At 43.8% G+C, this 24,981-nt stretch overlaps 1 protein-coding gene across 3 annotated transcripts in view; it reads left to right on the top strand.

The window, feature by feature from the left end:
- Positions 1-3,202: 3,202 nt before the first annotated feature.
- The window catches only part of LEKR1 (leucine, glutamate and lysine rich 1), a 128,994-nt gene continuing 107,215 nt past the window's right edge, over positions 3,203-24,981 (top strand). The window contains exons 1-3 of one of the 3 annotated variants that reach the window (XM_083177888.1): positions 3,203-3,477; positions 13,673-13,753; positions 21,338-21,552. In XM_083177888.1, coding sequence (XP_083034014.1) covers positions 13,706-13,753; positions 21,338-21,552 — 263 coding nt within the window. In that variant the 5' untranslated portion in view covers positions 3,203-3,477; positions 13,673-13,705. The remainder of the gene's footprint in view (positions 3,478-13,672; positions 13,754-21,337; positions 21,553-24,981) is intronic. The other 2 variants (XM_083177887.1, XM_083177886.1) reach the window with 2 other exon arrangements.

Below are 24,981 nucleotides of genomic sequence, written 5' to 3'. Positions count from 1 at the left end.
GATTCAGACGTTAATGCATCTGAATTTGGTAGGGTGTAGGGGTACATAGGGGTGCACTGTTCAAAACACTCCTAAACCTGTTCACAATGACACTAGTCGACATAACAGCATTGTGAACAGGTTTATGAGTGTTTTGCACAGTGCACAGATAACCCCCTTCTTAGCGGCTTGCAAGGACTCGGAATTCAGACGCTAAAGCGTCTCAATTGTAGCGTGTACATTACGCTACGCTGATAGCGTAGCGCTGCAATGAGAACAGCTAGAGTGGCACGCGCACACGCCATGCTGGTAACCAGTGGCGTAACTAAGTTTTGGGTGCCCCCCTGCCGTTAGGGGGGGTGCCCCCCCCGCCAAGCACCCCCAATCCCCCGCCGCCCATGCAACCCCCAATCCCCTGCAGCCTTACCTATCGCGCTGGTCCCAGCGGCTCCGTTCTTCTTCTGCTGAGGACCACCACAAAATGGTCGCCCCCATACAGCAGACAGTTTCAGAGAACTGTGTGCTATATGGGGGCGGCCATTTTGTGGTGGTCCTCAGCAGAAGAACGGAGCCGACGGGACCAGCGAGATAGGTAAGTCTGCAGGGGATTGGGGGGGGGGGGGGTGTGTAACTATAGCACCGCATGCACAGCGGCCCCGCGGTGGCGGGGGCTGCGGTGCTATAGTTACGCCGCTGCTGGTAACGTAGCGCTGAGAACAGCTAGGATAACAGCTAGAGCGGCACGCGCACAGTTAAACAGAGACTCTGGCAGGCTGCCAAGTTTCTGAAACAGACTGTGTGCGCGGTGGCGCCGTGAAACTACACAAGTACCAAAATGTTTTATGTAGAGGGAACAATGGGGGTGTTGGGCTATTTTGCATAGTTTATCTTACCCTGCCATTGGATTGGTGGATGATCAGAACGGTATGTGGTTATTAGGGTCAACAGAGAAAAAAGTTTGACATGAGTTTGCCAATGAATTATTTTTTAAACTTGTTCATACTTTGCCACCCCAGCGAGTGCAGATGGAGAATATACTGTAATAGTGTTCCGAGCGCATTGAGACACAGTGCCGAAGCATGGTCAAGCGAGGGGATTCGGTACGGTGTCCATGTTGCCATAGACACCAAGAAAAGCCTGAAAAACTCATGTCGACCCTTTTCCATGTCAATCTTTTGCTTGTGTTGAACCTTTGGCCATGTCAACTTTTTCCTTTGTTAACCTTCTCCCTTTTAACCAATAGTGATCAACGTTTTGACTGTCAACCTTATGCTTGTCGACCTAATGATCCACACACAGCCGACCAGAACCACCCTTAGCTTTGGCTGTGATACAGCAACCTTTTTTATTTGCTTATGCAAAACAATTCTCACCTGTTAACCAAATGGGGTAATTCAGTAGTGATCGCAAAGCAAAATCTTTCTCTTCTTGGCAAAACCATGCTGCACTGCAGGTGGTGTAAGTGTAACATGTGCAGAAAGACGTATGGGGTCTACACACTTTTTTGGGACATTTTCTAAGCAATCTGTGTTAATTTGACTAGATTGCTTAGAAAATTTCCCTACATCTCTCCGTGTGTAGGGGCCATAGTAATAGTGATGAGCTGCCCCGTGTGTCGCTATCGCCAAGCGACGTAGATCATGCATGCATTATAAATCTAGTTAGATCAGCAGTGTTCTCGACTATTTTCCCCTTTGTGGAAAGGACCATGATGTGACATAAGGTGAGGACGGAAGTGGTTATATGCCCTTACAGCATTTTGTATTTTGTCTAGAATTTAGTTTGCTGTAGGTTATTTACTTTTACCTCAGCTGGATCGGATGCTCGTCATGCTGCTGACACGATGGCTCGCTTTTGTGCGTCACACTTTTATATTCCCCCTCCAGGTAGACATGGACACAGAGCATTGTGAGAAAGGTCCTCTCTTCGAAGGGGATCAAGTTGCTATCATGTACCATGGTCATGGGCCCTTATTCAGATCTAAATTGCAGTATAAATTTGTTCTCAAAATGGGCAAAACCATGTGCACTGCAGGTGGGGCAGATGTGACATGTATAGAGAGAGATTAATGTGAGTTATTTTGTTTCTGTGCAGGGTAAATACTAGCTGCATTACTTGTACACTGCAATTTAGATTTCAGTTTCAACGCACCCCACCCAAATGTAACTCTGCACATGTTACATCTGCCCCACCTTCAGTGCACATGGTTTTGCCCATTTTGAGAACAAATTTGTACTGTAATCAGATCTAAATAAGGGCCATGGTGCTAGCTCGCTTAGGAATGCTCTACCTCTTCTGGCTCTCAATTTACATGTGACCTAATATCATGCATGCGTAGTAGCATTGCTAGTAAAAGCAATGAAAGTGGTAGTATAAGCATGGAAAATGGATGTTAACGGAACGAAAAGTTTGTTAAAGCCATTTGATTTAACTAATTTTTCTGAATTACTATCTATCTGTATTCCTGTGTTTTGGAACAAATGGTTGATTGTAATTTAATTTTATACATGAACAGATTTTCATCACAACCAGTCAAGCATTTGGCTGAGAATAAAGATTGTTTGTGTCTCTGTACCTAATATTGCTTTGCTTAAATCAAGTGTACAACAGCAGCCATTGGGAAAGTGGTATGCCAGCTCTCTAAGAAAAGAAAATATATGAAACAAAACAAAGTTTAGATTATGCATTTGATACTATTATGTGATACTTTTAACTATATCCATTGATTCCAATCCTAGAGGGTATATATATGAACACTTATTGTCCATATTGAAATGTTTTTATTTCCAATTCCATTTAGTTTGACATGTGCATTATTAAGTGCCAATTATTTGGCTGGTTGGATTATACAGGTATCTGCAAGGCCATGGGAAATATTAATAAAGAAAGCCCTCAATCTTATCTGCTCACTTTTTACTTTTTTTACTATCAGAAACCAGTATAAAACCTCAGTACTGGGCTGGCCAGCCACTGCCTCGCTCTCCTACGGTCCCACTTAATTTTAGCATTTATCAGTTCACGAATTTCAGGGCAGGAAGCATAATATAAAACACACATCTTTTCTTCAAAATCATGCTAATGTAATATTCCTTATTTATCACTTTGCACAATACATGTTGCCATAACGAATGAAGCGTTCAGTACCGGGATGATATTACTGTAACCAGTGCTTTCCCGACTGCACACAGTAGTACGCACTACGCAGTCACACCGGAGTTAAGCGGCTGACGGCTCTTCTTAAATTGCTGTGGGACTACAATCACATAGGCCAGATATCTCTAATCAGTTTTCTTCCGCCAACCACTGTGTCACATGTTCACACTTCCGCCAAGCAGCTCACGCCCAGTGCATAGAGGGCGTTCCTGTAAGGAAGGTGTCTAGGGTCACACCGCGCTGCCATGGATACCTGAGACGCCGCTTCCTCGGTAAGATAAACACGTGCTGCTCTTACCGGACTGTTCCTGTACACAGCTGCTGGGCCCGAGCCTAGACACCAGGGTATGTGCGTCCGCCACACAATCACACTGCACAGCAGCCTGGTCATTTGCGTCTCACAATATACACTATATCTGCTCTGGGGTCTATCGGCTGTATTATCTGGCCTCAGATGTCCGTGTACAGAAGCCAGAGTCTAGGAGCGGAGGAATGCATTCATGTATAGCATATGTAGTGTGTGCATTCATAGAGTTCACAAGTAATATTTATCTAGTTGTCAGCAATTGTTTCTCTCATTGAAGCAAACTATACGTGTATAAGGCTCACTTCATATTCTATGCTACAGGTCCTTCTACCACTAGTGACTGTAGTAAGACTTGAGCAGGCTAAACCTTCTACCAAGCCCTTGCCTCTCTTGATGATTTATCATGTGCATTCAAGAATGTTCATGTACTGTAAAAATAAAATAACATTTATTACATGGTAATCCAGGGGCGTAACTAGAACTCTCTGGGCCCCATAGCAAAATTTGAAAAGCCCCCCCTTTGTACAGGGTGACACACACATGGGTAGTGTTGGGATAAATGGTGTCACAAAAACATTTAAACAGGAGTAGGAGGGTACATAATATCATATATGAGAGGGGTATGTTTGGAAAGTACATGTTGTCTAAATGCACACACAGCGGCAGGGGGTCCCACAGAAGGATGTATGGGGTACAAGGTTACACACACATGGGTAGTTGGCTACAGGGGGATCACACACAGAGGAAGGTGGAAAAGGGGTCACACTGGGGAATAGGGGGGTAGGGGTGAGAAGGTGTCATACACAGGGTAGGGGATTCAGGGGGTCACAAACCAGGGATGAGGGGGGAGGGGTCACACACAGAGGTAGCATAGGTGCCGATTCTGTGGGTGCGTAAAGGCTCGAGCACCCACGGAAATTGATGAGCACCCACGGGTCCGAGTCCCGCTACTGGGCCGCTGTATTAACTTGCTAATTTGCGGCTGCAGCACTCACATCACCGGACCCGCCAACTGTCAAATAGTATGCCAGGATGGCAGGAAGAGTGTATTCTGTCTGCGGAGTAATATGCGGATGTGGGCCGGCCAGCATGTGCGTGATCTGGGCATGCTGTACGGCTGAGTAGGGCGTGCTGTGTGACTGAGTAGGGCGTGCTGAGTAGCACTTATGTACCTGCACTGTGGGGGCATTTATGTATTTGGCACTGTGGGAGCATTTATGTGCTTGGCATTGTGGAGGCATTTATGTACTTGGCACTGTCGGGGCATTTATGTATTTGGCCGTAATGTGTAAAAAGGAGGACTCTGCTGCTGTAATGTGTAAAAAGGGGAACTCTGTTGCCGTCATTTGAATTGTGCTGTGTAATATAAATTGGTATTATTTTGAGGCCACGCCCCTTCCCCATGAAGCCACTCCTCTATATTTTTGGCTTGAACACCCACCAGCAAAAACATTAATTGGCACCTATGAGAGGTAGGATTTAGAGGGTGGTAAAAGGTTTAAAACACAGTGGATGTGTGGTACGGGGGTGGCGGGTGGTCACAACTGGGATGAGGGTAGAAGAGGAGACAAGGTGTCACACATTGGAATAGGGATTGCAGACAGGGGCGTAGCGAGGGTGGAGTCGTGCCTGCAAACTTTTCCAAACTTGCTCCTGCCTGTCCTGCATCACCACCAGCGGGTCGGGTAGGAAGTTTGAGCTGTTTGCTCGCAGTCACAGGAAGGGCTTCAGTCACAAGAGCAACATGCTTTGCGGAATTGCAGTGCTTTAAATCCTTCTTCACTTTCTCCAGCTGGTTCTGCAACAGCCTGATCAGGGGAATGACCTGACTCAAGCTGGCAGTGTCGGAACTGACTTCACATGTGGCAAGTTCAAATGGCTGGAGAACCTTGTACAACACGGAAATCCGCCTCCACTGCGTTTGAGTCAGGTGCATTCCTGCTCCTTTGCCTATGTCATAGGTGGCTGTGTACGCTTGAATAGCCTTTTACTGCTCCTCTGTCCTCTGCAGCATATAGAAGGTGGAGTTTCAGTGCGTCACAACCAGAGGAGGCTCCTGCTATAGGGCTGCAGCCCCTCTAGTCAAAATCCCAACACCAGAGACAAGGACAGACAGCACCAGAGCTCCGGTGCTCCAGGGCCGGCGACAGGGGGGGTCAAGGGGGACATGTGTGACGGGCCCCGGCGATCCGAAGGGCCCCAGAGTCCGGCTGCGGCCGGGGGCCCATCTGTAAGCTGTGACCCCGTCTACTGTGCCATTTGAGCGTGCTCCCCGCCAGTATCTGTGGACTGTGTGCAGTGTGCACACAGTGTGCTGCCCCTTGATCGGTCCGACTGTGTGTGCATCCGCCTGAGAGGAGACTAGTGAGTGCAGGGGCCCAAGCAGTTAATGTGCCACCCTGCCTCTGGTTCCGTTAAAAAAAAAAAAAATGTTTAAATGCGGCCGCCGCGGGCCCCATCAGGGAGAGACTGCTTAGCACCAGCAGTTCTGTCCCTGCCTCTGCCCGGCCGTGGGAGCATCACCCTCCGCACGGCCGCATGAGCTCCGTGACGTCCCCCCTCCGCCTGGTCACGACTCACGGGAGCTGCGTCTGTACAGCTGCGGAGGGATCTATAGTACATGACGTCCTCCTGTCACCTGGCCGCGGGAGCTCCATCTCCCCTCCGCCCCACCGAAGGATCTCCGTGGTCACCCTTCCACCGCCCTTCTGCAGGATCTCCGCCCCCCTCCACCGGGCTGCAACAGGTGCATTATGGAATGGATGTGGCACTATGGGGTAATATGGATTTGGCACTAAGGGGGCGTTATGTTAGTAGCACTGTGGGGGGCGCTATGTGTGTGGCACTGCAGGGGGTGTTATGTGTGTGGCACTATGGGGGGCATTATGGATTTAGCACTATGGGGAGCATTATGTATGTGCCCTATGGGGGATATTATGAATTTTGTTTTAGCAGGGGCATTATGTTTGTGTCACTACTGGGGCATTCTGTGGGGCATTATGGGCATTGCTGTGTTTGGCATAATGTGTAATGGGCATTGCTGTGTTTGGCGTAATGGGCATTTCTGTGTTTGGCGTAATGGGCATTGCTGTGTTTGGCATAATGTGTAATGGACACTAATAGTTTTTTTGTGTGGGTTGGGGGGGGGGGGGGGGGGGGGGAGGCAAACCATACTTTGCACCTGGGCCCACAACTCGCTTGTTCCACCTCTGAGTTAGTGTCTGTGAATGTCCGCGCATACACTGCAGCAGACAGCAGCAGACGCTCAGCACTTGGAGGCTGAGTCTGTTGTCTCCTGGCTGCACTGTGCACGGACCTTACTGCACATGCGCGGCCCCATTATGAAACCTGCTCCTCCCTGTGCTATGGCTGCCTCCTGCCCTGGCCCTGCCTAGTGCCCTCTTGTCACAGCAGGAGATGGAGGCAGAGCACGACGGGTCAGTTGGAGAAGCCAAGTCCCCACCTGAAGTGAGCCATATCACTACATACCTGCGGCATCCATATATGGTTGTGACTTTATTTGCACATACTGTTACACAGAGTAATTAGAATATTAAAATTGAAATAGGCCGAAGATTATGGTGCGGCTGAGAGACGTTTTATATTGTAGCGAGCGCCAATAGATGATGGTAGACAAACCCATTGGACGATGTTAGGCACGCCCAATAGGTGGTGCTGGACACAACCCTTTTGTTTGATGGTGCACCATCTAATGAAATGTGCTGTGCAGGCCTATGGCCGCAAGCTTAGTGCCCTGACTGCTAGTGAGCCCAGTCGCCACAGACAAACAGATGACGGGAATCCCTGACATCCCCGGCTCTTTTCTAGTAATCCAGTGTCTTCTATTTGGCAATACATTTATTGGTACATAGAGAAGAGGGTTGTGTGGGTTTGAGATTATGTGGGGGACCCCAGAAATATCAGAGTACAGGGCCCTAAGATTTCTGTTACCGGCCCTGTCTTGGGCTGCCAGTACATAGAGCGATGACAGCAATAGCTTTCCAGCAGGAAGCCATTCTGTGCAAATCTCCAGAGCTACAGTGCTTCCATGGGCTGCTGTCTGTGCAGCCCAGAAGCAAATCCTCTGCAGTGAGCATGCCCAGACTTCAGTGAGTCACTCAGTGTGATGCAGCTGAAGGAAGGTATGGATTGCACCAGAGAGGTGCATGGAAGTTTATTTTATTTAAATAATATTTGTGTGTAGATCTTTATTAAGCGTATCATTTTGTGCTCTTTAATTAATATTAAAGTTATTAAACGTGTGTATTTTGCTCTGTACCTGTGTTTATGTGCATATGAGTACATCATTTATTTACAGTAAATGCATACAAACACTTGTACAGCGCAAATCAAACTAATAACCTGCAAATAATTAATGACTGTCTGCAATGAGCAGTACCCAGGAAATTGCAGCCCCCCTTAAGTCTAAGGGCAGTATTCAATGAAAAAAATTCTCTGTGCATGGCGAGAGATTTTTTCTCTCGCCATGCACTCTCCCTGTTCCGGAGCCTCCTGCTCCCACTATTCAATGTATTTAAGACTCGCCGCCACTCGCAGGAAGTCTTAACCCCTGCAGCGGACGAGCGTCCGCGGCAGGGAGCTTTCAGGGAGCCGGGGGACGGAAGCAGCCAGAGAGATTAAAGTCTCCCTGGCTGCTCCAGAGGAATGTAGAGGGGAGGAGGGCTCCCCGGGACCCAGGCAGCACAGGCTGCCCACCCCTATAGCCAGCGGGGGACCCAGTATTCACTGCACCCGATCGTGCATATTAACGATCGGGTGCAGTGAATATATGAATATCTAATGAGCGGCTCGACCGCTTCGGCCCCCTGCTGGCTGCACTGTGTAAAAATTTTTTTTTTTTTTTTATTAAATATATATTCATGTGCTATAAGCACATGAATAAAAATAACATGCCCCTTCACAGAAAAAAAAACCTGATTTTTTTACACCAAAATTAAAAAAAAAAAACCTTTTAGTTTAAAAGTTCACATTCCAGCTCTCCATCAAAAGATGGAGAATTTCTACACGGAGAGGGACGGCGAAAATCACTTAGAAAGACGGCGAATATTTCACATTGAATAGGGTGGTTCACTTTTGGAGAGCAAAATGCTCCGTCCAAGGCGAAAAAAGCAAAAATTCTCCATAAAACACGGATAATTTTTCTCATTGAATACTGCCCTAAGTGCAGGAGCCGCCAGTGGTCACAACCTCTTGTTTGAGGTGATGGCAGGGCAGGTTCAGCAGTTTTCGGCAGGCAGTGGCAGAATGGTGAAAGTGTCCCGCAATTTTGTGGGCCACTGCAAGCATCTCCTGCACGCTCCTGACACTTTTAAGGAAATGTTGCACCACCAAATTTATTGTGTGGGCAAAACATGGCACATGTTGGAAATTGCCCATGTGTGATGGTGTGTAATGGTGTTTGTGTGTGGACAGGAAAGGATTAACAAAGATGTTATTCTCTTGGGAGGGCGTAGCTACAGTCCCTTCTTTGACATGGCTATGCCTTTTGCCCCACCAGCTTGCATCTAAGGCAGGGAAGCAAGCACAAACCTCAGGATATACAGTATAACAACCTGGGTTGTATGTCCCAGAATTGGACCTTGGTCATGATCACGGATAGGCTGCAGTGTTAAAGGAACAAACTCATTTAATTAACCATTTTCATCTGGCTCCACTTTCAGGGGAAATCATGTCTCCTTAACAGTAACCAAATTGGTTTTCATTATATATATATTTATTTGAGGATTTACAGGTTTGTTTGTTGCCAGACCGTACTCACTATTCCCTGTACAACTGTACTATGCAGCTTTTGTTCTGGGTTGCTAATAAACAATATTAAGATTTTTACTTCCTTTAATGAATATAGATTTACTGGTGTTCACTATAGGAAATGTTCTCAGCGGACTATAGAATGCTCCTTAACCATCTAGAAGACTGTCTCTTAATTGTACTATTTTTAAAAACTTCCTGAAAAATACCTCTCCAACGTCACAGATTACATCAGTGGTTACTCTGTCTAGCAGACCGGGGAAATTCAGACCTGCTTGCTATGCTGCTTATATTTGCTGCCTAGTGAACAGGTAAATGTCGCCCTGAACGCACGCCCCCCCCCCCCCGCCCTGCTTTTCGAATTCCTTCTACCATGTGAGCGGTTGCGTACACTTGCACATCCACTTGCATGAGGTAGCATAGAGGAAAAATCATTCGGTGATCGCTCACAATCGAATGATTTTTTTTCTCCCTCCGCAGATAAATGTAAATCTATACTTTTATAATGCACGCCCATGAAACGCTGGGTGCAAGGGCGTAACTACCATAGGTGCAGGAGGTGCAGCTGCTATGGGGCCCGGAGCTGAAGGGGGCCCATATTTGCTGTGTAAGTATTATGTTTTACATACATTTATCACCATCAGTTGCTATATAGGGGGCTCTTACAAATGTTTGCTATGGGGCCTATGAATATCTAGGTACGCCTCTGGCTGGGTGGGCCCGTCGGAACACCCCCTGCTTGTCACTGAAGGCACTTGCTGCGGGGGTTTGCACTTGTGCAGGCCCCCAACATCAGGGACAGAGCCTAATTGTATCAGCCCCTTAATTGCCAGACTCCTTAATGCCTACACTTCATTTACCTGTTTTATACACTCACTTGGAGAGATCTGCGATACGGCCACTTTATTTCTGTACTCAATTTTATATATTTTATATATATATATTTCAGTAGTTTTATTGTATCACAAAAAGAGTAAAAAAATCTAGTACCAACCCTAGATGGAGGAGAAAACTAGGGGGAGCACTTGGTGTGAGTGGCTTTCTCAACAGCTGCTAAAAAACAGGTTAGTGAGACCTGTCTAGTTGGGTACACAAGAGAAAAAGAAAGGGATACCAGTGCTCTATGGGATATTAGCCCAGAAAATGAATTAATTAAAATAAAATGATCTGTACAAATATTTATTAATAACACATCAAAGTTAATACATATTCTAAAACCATAGCAGGCTAAACAATTGATTGCAAACATTGCCCATATCCATGATTAAGCAGCAAATATAGAGGGAGAGTCCGTTCCTAGTAGGCCCAAATTTTTGTAAACAGAATAGGATAGTTACAACTCCTGGATAGATGATGAGATACTTGTAGAGACACCGTCCATAAGTCCAAGTGGCCTGCCCAGAGTTGGCACAAATAACTGAAGTCCACTGGCAAATTGAAGGATAGGTGGGTCTTGTATAGCAGGAGGGAGACACACTGGTGCACCAGAGGATAAGTTCAAAGGCCTCCCAGATGGAAAGAGGATAATCAGGAAGGTCCAATCCTGTAGGGCTGGTCCGGACTGCAATCCCAAGTGGGTAAGTGGAGGGTGGGCAAACACCACTGACGCGTTTCGCCGCTCCTGGCAGTTTTATCAAAGGTGTTTCTCTCTTGTTTTTTTTTTTTTTTTTTGTAATCTGTAGTGTATAGGATTGCAGCACATTTTGTTGTTATTCCAGTCATGTTGTTGGTTTGTTTGTTGTATTCCTCTATTAGTGGGTACACACGGTTCGATGTGGATTTCTATTCAATATGCCATTCGATTCGATTTTGTTTTGATTTTTACTATACTGTCTTGCCTGGTAAGACTATTTTTATTTTCAATTTACACTAAATGCGAACGCTCATTGGGATCGAATCTGCATCAAATGCTGCTAAAAGCATTCAATGTGCATCCAATTTCGAATAGAAAAATAGTGCATATCTCACCGTGTGTACCCTCTATATTTTTTTCAAGAACAGATCATATTTTTTAGAATCCTTAACACTGTGGCATATCTAGTATTTTCCTTACTTGCTAGGTCTCTGAGTTTAAGCCTAGGAACTCTGTTAGATGCGTGACAATATAAATTGATTTTCCCAAAGTACAAGGAGACATTGGCATTCTGTCAATGTCTGCTGTAACCATGGTGATTATTCCTTTAGACGGGAAACGTGTAAAACCATGTATCTGCTGGACTGATTTCCCGAGAAGAGCAGTTTTTCTCATCACATTGCTGCTACTGCAGTGTTTTCATGTTTATCACTAGGGGAGATGTATCTAGCCTTGGAGGGGGAAAAAGTTGTCCAAATCAGCATTTGTCATTTTGAACACTGTGGTGGATAAATGACTGTAGATGCTCAGAAATAGCTTTTTGCAACTTTTCCGCTCTGCTCAAAGCTTGATACATCTTCCCCTACAATTATAAGAATTAGTATATTTTTTTATGTACCATATATTATGTCTCTAATACCCCTTTTACACTAAAAACACCGGGTCGCACCCGGGTTTTTGATCCCTGCTTCAAGCCGGGTGCGACCCGGCGTTTGCTCCCTTTTACACCGCCCGCAGCCCCCCGCCGCCACTTGGAGATGGTGTCATTTCCGAGCGCCGATCGCCGCCACCGGGACCCGTACTGCTGCGCTGGGAGCAAGCCCAGCACTAAGGTAATCTGCTGGGCTGTCCCTAGCCCCCGTGCAGCCCCAGCCCTTGTCCGGGAGGTGAATGGATGCCGCACACAGGCATCGATTCACCTCCTCCGCTGCTGTTGTCTGCAGAGTGTAGCAGACAGCAGCGCAGGCTGTGTGTGCCCCCCCCCCCCCCCCCATCCAACCTGCAGTCACTGCGGTCTGCAGGTTGTAGGTCCCTCATTGATGTAAATGGGAGCCGGGTTGGATGACCCGGCGTACCCATTTACACCGCCCCAGGGGCGGATTTAGGGATGAGGGCGCCCCTAGGCACAACAATAATGTTTACTAAGTAGGACAGTTTATAGGGGCAGTATCTGCATGTCCTATCCATTTGCACTCTACTTAAGATGGAATACAGTACAGTACAGTGGATATTTTGCAGTTATTGGTACATTTTGGGCTGACAGTACTATCACAGGCATCCAAGTGCCGCCCCCAAACATGTGCCGCCCCTAGGCACGTGCCTCACGTGCCTAATGGGAAATTCGGCTCTGCACCGCCCTCTACCCAGGTCCTAGCCATTTTCTACCTAGGTCAGGACCTGGGTAGAAGTCCCGTGTAAAGGGAGATGGTGTGTCCCATTTACACCGCCTCTGACCCGCCTCTGATCCGGGGTGTTGCTGCAGTGTAAAAGGGCTATAACAAACAAAAAAAAGAGGTAGATTCTATTACATATAAGATACATTTAAGTTATTGGAAATCAATAATGTATTACTGTAAAAATTTAATGGATATATATATATATATATATATATATATATATATATATATATATATATATATATATATATATATATATATATATATATATATATATATATATATATATATATATAATATATATATATAAATATATATATATATAAATGAATGAATGAACTGGAGAAAAATTTCCCAGTTTAATCAACAATAGTCTCTCACGATGCCTGGGTAGCTATTATTTTGTATAACACGAGGGATTTAAAGGAAACAAATTGCTGCATTGTATCATTATATCACATCACAAGGGACTAGGACTGATGAGAAATTCTGTATAAAGGCATGCTTGTATTTTTGACCCTATGAGTTCCCTTTCAGGAAATAGTAATTACTGGTTGTCAGTATCACAGCGGCATAGCAACCGCACTGACAGCAAAAAACAGATGGAAGAAATATTCTGATCATACATGACCAAACAAAATGAAATACTTTGCAAGCTAAATATATATAGTAATGTGCTAACGAAACAAAGAAAATGGAGACTCTTAAATTACAAACTACAGGCAGAGTTTTCAGATCAGTAAAGCCATAAACCTGTGCTTTTATTTGGTATAAAACTGTCCTGCTTAATACAACCATATATACGTTTAAGGCAGCCAATATAGAAATGCATTCATGATTAAAAGTTGGTGACATTTACTTATACTGAACTAAAGGCCTGTGTATTATTGGGTCGCTCCCTCCTGTGGTGCTTAAACCACACTCTGGTCTGTTCATGACTAAAATACAGTCCAGACTGTGCTGGGAGCAGCACCGCAGAAAGCATGAAAGAGGAACTGCATGGGTTTTGAAAGTTGCAGGATTATAGGATAAACACTATATTGTCAGCATTATATTCATCCTACCCTAAACAAAAAAAACAAATGCCCTGCAATAATGAGTCCTTGCCAGCGCTTGGATCAGAAAGGAAGCGCCCTTTCTCTGGGGTCCTTGCTTATTGGGTTTAATGGGAGGACATTGTGTGCCTGTACTGATTCTTTTCTCTCCGGTCTGTAGATTTCTGGTTGTCTGGCAGAAGAACCTAAAGACATGGACAAGCATATTCCAATGCATCCATTACCAGAAGAGATTCAAATGGTAACGTACTGAACAAAACTACGTGTCGTTGACTTTTTTATTTTGGCAAGTGACACTGACAATTGGCATTGGTATTTTCACTTAGATCATACTTAATTTTTGTGCCATACTCTTTGCACCATTTGGCATTATTTATTATTATTATTATTATTATTATTATTGAACAACTTGTTGTTTCTTATGTTAAAATTATTTGGGCATCTCTTTGGATCCATAAGAGAACACAAATTGTTTCATGCTACTATCTAGGGACTGACTACTGGAGTGTACATTGTTTTGTCCACTACTAGGATAGTTTAATAAACGTCTGTCTATTAAGAACGTCTTTCTCAAATCCTTTATTCATAATTAAAGCAAATTAATCCACATTTTTTTTTATTTGAACATACCCCATAGAAGCATTGTTGAAATACTAGGCTAAAATTTCATAGCAGACGTCAGGGTATAGATAGGCATTCGATATTTTAAGAAAAAACTTTTAAAAACCCAACAAAATGAAAAAGTGACACTTGACAATGGGCCAGCTGGTTCTGATGTGCTGCCACATTCTGAGTATAAGTATTTTAAAATGTACAACTTCCCTGCCCAATTATGCCCTACTGCATGCTAGCAGTTGTCACATAGAGGATACACAATGAATAAAAGAAGGTCCTTTTGCACAATGAGGCCTGTAAATCACGGGTTACAGGAATGTAGCAAGAAAACCGCTGAACTGAAGACTGCATAGTGTTAACCTTAATTTTAGCTTTTGGAGCGGTAAGTAGGATTATATACTCTGGAACGGACAGTTCAGTAGAAGTGTTCTTATTTGAAAAAAGTGGCCATGCACGAACACAGTGTTCTTCTGGTGATAACCTCTCATAACAGCTCACGTTGTCCCCTATTTTCAATAATGTCAACAATGGTGTTCATGTTGGAAGCCACGGCATTCATTTTTTTTTTGGTTTTCGGAATAGCAGATCATATATCAATGTTTCCTGAGTACACTTTGTATTTTCCACTAACAACAGTCAAATAAATTGCAGAACTACTTTTGCTTTAAATTCAGGGTCAATCCAGGGACCAGAAGCATTGTATAATACCTGCATAAGGATAGAAGAGAACAAACAGCAGCTTCCCAACAAAAGCTTTTTCTCAGTGTATGATATGTTACATAAGTCTCTAATTAAATAGTTTTCTTTAGTTTTATTGCAGAAAAAAAGTAGACCTAAAATGACACCGTTCATATTCAATCTGTTTGGCTTCTGTTTCAATTATCAATTTATGAAAACCTCATCTGAAAAGTTGTTTAGTTATACTAAAAGTGCCAGCAAAAGCCACAAAATGTACTTGCCATGCCATTCTGTTCTGTGGGAACGATTTATGCCACATCTGAACGCACAACATTTGGACAATGCTATCAGATTGAAATAAGAGGGGTGTGCAATAAGTTTCTGGATGTTGCAGCGCATAAGTAGAGTAGACACAATCTGACCTTCTGGCTGCAACTAATCTTTGACTGAAGTTTTTGTGAAATGTCAAGGCACCATATACAGTATATGTAGCACTGCACACAAAAGAAGGCAGCATATTCACTTCCTTCGCAAACTCCTTATGGAACTCTACAAAAGCCACTGGAGAGCCATTATCTTCTATGACTATAAGAGTGGACTGCAACAGCAGGAGAGTATTGACTTGCATTTGAGGAGAAAGCACTGTCCAGGATCACTGCATTTGAGTGGTTTGCGGAATTTCGGCACAGGAGATGGTCACTGGAACATAGTTGAGGTCGATGCCAGGTGGGCCAAGTTAGAGAAGATGCTAGGCATCTCATCAGGATCCAGCTGCTTGATACTCCACACAAAGCTTGGCCTACTCTCTGGGTGCCCCATAAGCCGACTTGAGAGCAGAAGGAGGCTCAGGGGACTTGGTGCCGCAACATGCTGGCCAGGTTTGATGGCGGTTGCTCAACGTCTGTCATCGGTGAGATCATCAGTGGCGATAAATCCTGGTTCTACAGTTTCAACTCCTAGACCAAGCAACAGTCAGCTCAGTGGACCCTATAAATAAAAATCCTCTAGGGGAGGTACAGGCGCTGAAAGGGGTTCAATTACCAAGCTGCTGTGTTGGGTGGGGGAGTTACTCCCACTAATAGGAACAAACACTAGAAAAAAAGGATCACAATGCTGATTTGTTTGAGGAGCAATTAAAACACAATGGGATAATAAAATATAAATTTTATAGGATGTATTTTTCAAAACATGGGGCCAAATGTAATAGGGTGAGAGTTTCAGAAAGTGAGAGATTTTGGGAGAGTTTTCCCATGTTTTTTAAAGCAGCAATCAATTACCTGGCAAAATCAACCTGGTTTTGCAATGTAATTGATTGCTGCTTTAAAAAAAAGGGGGAAACTCTCCCAAAATCTCTCACTTTCTGAAACTCTCACCCTATTACATTTGGCCCATGATGTCAATCTCACTTTGAAATAGATTGTGGGGGGAAGGGAATTGAGAAGTTGTCCTGTTCCTATAAATGACTTTTAAGACCTGTATAATGTACTAGGAGATTCATTGTGCCCTACGGGCGCTCTTCACACCTTCGTGAGGGTCTCTGCCCACTTCAGATGTGAACACCTTTTATAGCATGAAATATAGTTTGGGACGGTGTGTCCTGGGGGGGGAGGTGCAGGTGTGGGTGTACCGCGAGTATGGGAGGGGTGGGTGTGGGGTTTTAAAGGTGGATGTGGGGGTGCTGTGGATGGTGGAGTGGCGGGTGCAGCAGTGTGGTGGGTGGGAGTGACGGTGGTGCATGTGGGTGAGGGTTGTATGCAAGGAGGGCGTGGGTGTGGGAGGAGTGGTTGTGTAGCGGGTGTGTGCAGGGGTGGCGTGGGAGGGGGAGTGGCGGGTGTGGTGTTTTACAGGTGGATGTGGGGGTGCTGCGGGTGGTGGTGTGGGGGTACTGCAGTTGTGTTTGTTTTAGGTGTGGGGTGGGCATGGATTGGTGAGAGGCGTGGTCCCTGGTATGTACACAACCCCCCTCCTTGCAGGACGCATTGTGGCACACACTGCCTATTGTTATATGTGCAAGGAATAACATCAGACCTTAGCATCAAAGCATCACATACCCAATAGTAGGAGCAGGGGGCAGTGAATGCAGAGACGCTGAGCACCCAGGGGTGGTCTTGCAGGGGGCTGTAGGTGGCAGGGATAGCTGTTGATGGTGATGGAGCTCCCCTCCTCCTACATAGTGACTGCTGCCATGTTCCTGGGTTGCAGACCCCACTGGGCGGCATGGATGGCGGGCGGGTGTGCAGGGTGGTGAGTAGGGCTCCGAGGTGATGCTGCGCGCGTACTGAATGATGTGCCGGGGCTGGCCAGGTTCCCGGGGCAGGAGCCGCTGGCGGGCAGGAAGCGCACTGATGGAGGTGGGAGTGGGGGTGATGGAGCTCCATGCAGCATGCACCTCCTAATTCGCTTTGTGAAGTGTCCTGGGCCGGGCCCAGCAGCTTGTAGTCGGCATGAGGTGAGCGAGCTTGCGGGCGGCTCCGGCCGCCAATCACAGCCTCAAACCCGTCCCTTCCCTGGCCCGGTCGCCCAATGACAGCACAGTGGAACCGGCCCCTCCCAGGGCCGCAGCCTAATCCTGGGCACCCGGCGGCACACTCAGCAGCCCCTATGTACTGTACATGCTGCTGTGCCCCGCTGCCCCCCTATATCTCTCCTATATATATTAGGCCACATCTCTGTGTATAACGCTGGGCGGGAGGCGGAGTTCACTGACTCCACCCAGCGTTATACACACTCACAGATTGATTGACATATGTGGCTAAATATGTAAGAGATAACCTCCAATCCAATGGAGCTGAGAAACACAATTGTGTTGGAAATTCTGGCAGATAGAGTTAGTGCCAGTGGTGCAGGAAGTGCAAGTTGGAGTCCTGGGGTCTGATCCAGGTAACAATCAACAGGCAAATGGTTGTAGATCCGTGGGTATTGGTTTGCCCCAATTCAAAGGAGAGGCTGAAATGAGGCATCTGTGATGAGTTTCACCAGTTAGACTAGATTTTTCAAAGGTGACTGAAAGGTTCTCTTGGATCAGTATATATATACCCCTTATCCAATATGGCTGCTGATTGACTGCAGCTGAGAGACACATGGTTATATCCTTAATATTCCTAAAAACATATTCAATATATCTCCCATGGTTTCTTAATAAAAAAAAATGTATATGGAGACAGACTTATTTGCATATAATTATTTATTAAGGAGGAATTGTACATACTTTATATTCACATTGATGTGGTCAAGTGACAGTGATAACTTGTCACATGATCGCTGGTCTAATTTGCATATTGGAGATGGCTGGTATAAATCTTGTGGTGCCCTTCTCCATCACCACAATACCCACAAGTCCAAGAAAGTGGTGGATTTTCTGGTCCATGAACGCATTCAGAAGCTTGATTATCCAAGATAAGGTACACAGCTTGCCCCCTGCAACTTCTTTGTGTTCCCACAAATTAACCCTTTCAAGTCCAACGTCTAGTCAGGCTCAACAGCCCTAGCGCTAGTAGCAGATCCAATGGTGAGCCACTTTAAAATAAGAACATTAACATCGTTCAACATTCAACGTAGGCCATTTTTGAATAAAAGAAAAAAATGACAATGAAGTTAAACATTTAAACCAGACTGTTTGAATGGAGAAAAAAAATTTTGGACTGCAAAAGGTTGAGTGCAAGATACATGGTTTTGAGTAACCGGGAGCTGTAGTGGAGATCTTCATCCAACATGTAGAATACATATCTGCATCAGACTGGTCCAGCTACTTCACCAGCGCATGCAAGTTTGCACAGACTCCTCTGGCGAATACTTTGAAAAAAATGTAATGTTCACTTTGTTTGTAAATACCTGTATAATGCTTTTTGTTCATCTGGAAACCTACTGCACACCCCTTGTGGTACCAATAGGAGTTACATGCATTAACATGAGCCACAATAATAGTTCATGGGATCCCACTGTATGAAGTGGAAAGTGGAACACTCGCCTTGTAACAAATCAATGTCCCTTTGTTGTAAAATTCAAATGGTAAAAAATAAGCCCTGGGAAGCCACTGTTCCTGCATCCCAGGGCTTATTTTTCACCATGATGTCTGCTGTTGTTTCATCATAAAAGCTCCTTGATAATGGTCCAAATTAAAGGACCGAAACATCAGGGCATGAAGGAGTGTAATTAAACACAATATAACTCAATGCAGAAGTTGAAATAAAACAATTTAGAATTTTACAACAAAGTGACACTGATTTGTTACAAGGCCAATGTTCCACTTTCCACTTCATACAGTGGGATCCCATGGACTATATATATATATATATATATATATATATATATATATATATATATATATATATATATATATATATATATATATATATATATATATATATATATATATATATATATATATATATATATATAGTGTACACTTGGAATATTAAGTTGATCATATCTAAATTGTTCTGCGTCTACACATTTTTATGAAAATAACATTTGATTCATTAAATTATTCTGTGTGAGAGTGCCTTTTAGTGAAATTGGTGAGGCAGGACCTTGATTTGATTCACTAGGAATTGTGCTGCCATAGTTGCGCTGATGGTGATGTGAATTACACCTCTCCTCTAGGATTTCCTTGAGTAGAGACTCAAAAAGTATGCAAGTGTGAGAGAAGGACATAAACGTGCATCCCTTATCGTATTTGAATCCTTTGAGTGCCAACATGAGAGATGTGCAAAATATCTGCTAAAAATACCAGCGTCGCTCACATTTGTTATATAAATTCAAATAAAAAAGTTGCGCAAAAAAGATATTTCCTATATAAGGTAAACATTACAGGTCAGTATGATGAATAAAAATGTTTATTTGGCAATTTTCACACCTATTTTGATAAATTCACTTGGCACTCAAAGGGTTAAGGCATTTTCCAACTCGTCTGTCCAGGTCTAAACAAGTTCTGTGTCTCATATGCATTCAATGCTTACTCCAATTTACTGGATTACGGGGTTTTATCCGAACTGTGTGGGATCCTCTCCAATGCACAATGATAAATTCCTCTACACCAAGTGTTCCTCCAAACTATTCTATACCATCACCACATCGCTACACTGCTGATACAAAATACAAACTATACCATCACTACACTACTGATACAAAATACAAACTATGCCATCACCACATCACTACACTACTGATACAAAATACAAACTATACCATCACCACATCGCTACACTACTGATACAAAATATTATCCTCTTTCTATAATTAAACTGTCTGAGTCCCAAACCAGCATTCCTGTTTATCTGGATAATGTATCCCACAAAACAGTTTTCCCCATTGCTATTTGACTGGACCTATATGTAAAATGTGTGAAATTACCTATTTTTCTATAGATTAGAAGCCTAGCTGTCTGTCTATTAACACTACATATTCTTATTACTTTGTTTTTCAACCATTTGTTATGTGCTTGGTCTACGCTAATATTATATAAATTAATATTGGAAACCAAAATAACAACTGTATCGTTTTTTCTTTTCTTGGCTCATTCAGAGACTGTGAGGTTTATAATTTTTAGAATGCATTTATTTGTTTATGCCTTATTTATATAAGTGCAACAGAACCTTGACAGAAATAGTGACAAACTTAAAGACCACAAGGCGGGAATGAACAGATACCGGGCAAAAAGAAATCCTGAGTGATTTAGGCAAGACACTGCAATATTTTAGAGCAAACAAAATTGCTGTATGATTCCGTTTTTTAGGGTTTTTTGTATAACCTACTAGTATAACCTCAGTCTTCATTTTTCTATGCCAAAAAGTTTTTTTTTGACCCAGAAAAAGTGCACTACCTAGCACAAACTGCCCCGATTTAAGGGAGGCTTTTTGGTGGCTTAATTTATCCGAATTGTACAATTGATACCATAGGTCTTTGACCAGCATCAAAAGATAAGAATATAGGGAACTTCCAATGTAAGTATATCCCCTTTAGACCGTAACCAGATTCCTATGGTTTTATTACCCAGCACGTAAAGCTGTGGCTTACCAGGCTGGTTCACAGGTTGCACGACACTACAGCATAGTTGCCTACCCTCTTGCATTCCGTAGGAGACTACCTAAAATAGAAGCAATCTCCCTGACTTCCTGAAGAGTCTAGAAATCTTCCTGATTGCGCCTCACCCATATTATGCAAAGAAATCTGAGTTATTTACATTTAAATGGAATAATCAGTGACATTTCCTTGCATTGATTATAAAGCACAATGATCCCTATGGCTACATGCATTTTAAATAAGGTTTCTCGTAGCCACTTATATGGAACCACTCGTGAAACACAATACATGAACAATCCCTGACACGTATCGGTGTCTTTTCTTCAACAAATAGATTTTAGTAATTGCTGTGGGGCCCATCTACGTGTCGATCTAAGTCCTTTTATGACCCGTCTCTCAGATGTAGCAGTCCACGTCCACGCTTCTAGGTGCCACCAATCTCCCTGACATGCTTTTTCAAAAGTAGTATGTACTACAGCCTGGTGTGAATATTGTTGGTCTGTTGTTTCAGATGCCTCGTGATGAGACTGTTTGCAAGTATTGCGGAGTCAGTTATCTAATACTCCATGAATTTAAGCTTCTGGAAGATAAATTGAAGGCATTGGAAAAAGAGTTGCGCTTTTACCAGGAAAGTGTGGAGCGGGAGAAACGCCTTCAAGAAGAACTACACTGTCTGAGCCAAAAGCACGAACAAAGCAAGGCTGACAGCGAGTCCAAAACAGAAAGGTCAGAACATGCTATTCATTTTTAGTTTTAATTTTAACACACTCATTAATGTAGTTCAAAGTAGAAATGTGAAAAAATAAATCAGTTGCACAGCCTGCCAAAAGCGGACTATGTCAGTCGGGGCCTTCAGCTGCATCAATATAAGTCTGTTAATTAAATGTTTACCACTCATTCCTCTCAGGCTATTATACGTAGTAGCTGCACAGTCTAAAACCAGAATAAGCGATCGTGCTGTGTTTCTGTGAGGAAAGGTCACTGGATCTTGTGTGGCACAGCGCCATAACCCATAACATGGCAGAGATAAGTAAACACTAGTTCAGTATTGCATTATTGACTGACTATTAGTCGGGCGTAAGTAATGAATTAATGGATATGCTGAATTCAGCCACCAGATTATATTGTTCTCTATGAATTTATAATAGTAAAGGTACTTCATTGGAAAAAGTTTTGCAATAACTGAATGTGCCAAGTTATTTGAATCCCAATTAATTTGAACACTTTGTACGGTTGCAATGAATAGTATGTGATGGGCATGTATTAAATGTGGTGCAAGGTTATCCGTGCAAATACTGGGGGTTCCTTTTTCCAAATGTCCATTTGGTTGCAATGGCTGAATCATGTTTTGCAGTCACCGTTGCATCCGTTTCAATTAAAATCTATTAATCTAATTAAACTATAGCAAGCAATCAAAATTCTAGAAACAACAGGTGACCTCTTTCTCCAATGATGGGATAGTTAGATGATCCATTGTTCCAAACCATATGCTCCTCTACTTAATCTAAAGGTGCCCTTACACGTTGCGATAAGCAGTGTGCAATGCGATGCGTTATCGGACGGATCGCACGCGTGCGTTTTGCATGCGATGCGATCCACAGGCAGTACAAAAAGTATGTGCAGCACACTTTTTGTACTGTGCGATGCGATGCCCACGGGAGCATGCATCACATCGCGTCGCATTGCATGCTGCTGATCGCAACGTGGATGGGCACCTTAAGCTCCCATATGTAGCCCACTGTGACTTTACCTCTGCTCTAGGATAATTGCTGTATAATTAATCTGTAAATATATCGATGGGTAGAGAATGAGGTGAATATAATTTAATGTCAGTATCATTTAATTGCCTGTCAACTAACCTTTATCTATTGCGGCCATAGGCGCTGGAAAAGGGGGGGGGGGGCAAGGGGTGGCTTATCCCCTCAAAATATTTGAGAGGTGCCAGTCATAGTATTGGGTCGATGGGCACAGTGCAGCTACATAGAAACATAGAATTTGACGGCAGATAAGAACCACTTGGCCCATCTAGTCTGCCCCTTTTTTAAACATGTTACCTCAAACCATATTTGATCCTTATTTTTTTTTGTAAGGATATCAATATGCTTATCCCAAGTATGTTTAAATTGTACTACTGTATTTGCGTCTACCACCTCTGTTGGGAGGCTATTCCACTTATCTACTACTCTTTCTGTGAAGTAATTCTTCCTCACATTTCCCCTGAATCTTCCTCCCTCTAGTTTCAGTGCATGTCCTCGTGTTCTGTTGCTCCTCTTCCTGTGAAGAATGTCTCCCACCTGTACCTTGTTAAAACCCTTGATATATTTGAAAGTTGCTATCATGTCCCCCCTTTCCCTTCTCTGCTCTAAAGTATACATATTAAGATCTTTTAGTCTTTCCTGGTACGTTTTGTGATGTAGGCCATGCACCATTTTAGTTGCCCTTCTTTGTACAGTCTCTAATGTATTTATGTCCTTGTGGAGATATGGCCTCCAGAACTGAACACAATACTCTAGGTGAGGTCGTACCAATGACCTATACAGTGGCATTATTACTTCTTTCTTTCTACTGCTGATACCTCTCCCTATGCAACCAAGCATCTGACTTGCCTTCTTCATTGCTTTGTTACAATGCCTACCTGCTTTTAAGTCCCCTGAAATAGTGACACCTAGATCCCTCTCTTCCTCAGTAGTTTCCATTATAGTGCCATTTATACTATATTTAGTCTTTGGATTTCTGAGACCCAAGTGCATGATTTTGCATTTTTTGGCATTAAACTGTATTTGCCATGCTCTTGACCATTCCTCTAATCTACCTAGATCCTCAATCATTTGTTTTACCCCTCCTGGTGTGTCTACCCTGTTGCATACCTTTGTGTCATCTGCAAAAAGGCACATTTTACCCTCAATTCCATTTGCAATATCACCAATAAAGATATTAAAAATTAACCAATCCAAGTACAGATCCCTGGGGTACTCCACTTGTAATTTTTCCCTCCTTTGACTGTACTCCATTTACTACAACTCTCTGTTTTCTGTCCTGCAACCACGCTCTTATCCATTCAACTATCTTAGAATCCAATCCCAAGCTTTTAAGTTTATTTAACAGTCTGTGATGTGGGACAGATAAGCTAGATAAGCTACATCTACATCCCCACCTTGATCTATTACTTTAATCACCCAGTCAAAAAAGTCAATAAGATTTGTTTGACATGATCTTCCCCCAGTAAACCCATGCTGTTTTGGATCCTGTAAATTGCTGCTACAATCTACAGTTAATACCAGCAGTGTCAGAGATAGTTAATACCCTTTCTGGCTCCTCCCCCTCCCCTTCCCCGCCCCCGCCTGTCTCTAGTGCCCTCCATCACCCTGAATCTAGCTCCAGCCCCTACAGAGTGTGGCTGTTTACTGTGGGCTAGCCCCACCTCTGGGATTAGTCCTCCACCCTACTCATCTCCCACTTCACATGTAACTCACCTCTGTACTCCCCTTTGTCAGCTTCACTTTGTCCTCCCACCCCCTTCCCTTACAGCACGCCCTGAACTCCCCCTATTTCCAAATGTGTTCAGATGAAAATGTGAACGGGTCGCACATGGACGCAACTAGTTGCAATCGCGATGCGTCAACACGTGTGACCCGTTTTGATGGTAAGCTCCTGACGGCCACATCTGTAGATAGATAAATGGATATCTCTGTCACTAGGTAGGTTATGTGCCAGGTAAGTCCATGTGCCCCTGAGATGCATACGTTCAGCGATTTAGGGGCGCCAAAATCAAATGATATCCCCCCCCCCCCCCCCCAACCGAAAAGGCTGTGGAGCCCTTGATTGCCACTGCTTAACAATCTCGCCACATAATAATAATTTCACCTTCTTACTGCTGTATACCTGCCACTGCCATGCGCTTTTAGACTTAAAGCTATTCTCTTGTAACTGAGGAGGCACCATCTTCTTATGGGGAGCAGGTGCAGCATTGCAGTTATGCTAAATTATTCTGAAAATTGTACCTGCTAGAAATTGTGTCATGAAAGTACTTTGGGGAAATGGTGTTGTGCCTTGTTTGTAGCATTATCATGACAATAACAATGTACATTGTGTAAGAAATAGTTACTTCAAATTCCAACTTACAAACACTTATTTATTATTTTAACTTGATGTCCC

The sequence above is a fragment of the Crinia signifera genome, chromosome 3 (assembly GCF_055691185.1).
Source record: "Crinia signifera chromosome 3, ASM5569118v1, whole genome shotgun sequence".
NCBI classification, from domain to species: Eukaryota; Metazoa; Chordata; class Amphibia; order Anura; family Myobatrachidae; genus Crinia; species Crinia signifera.
Note: the sequence above shows the minus strand (reverse complement) of the source record. Positions and strands in the feature narration are given on the sequence as shown.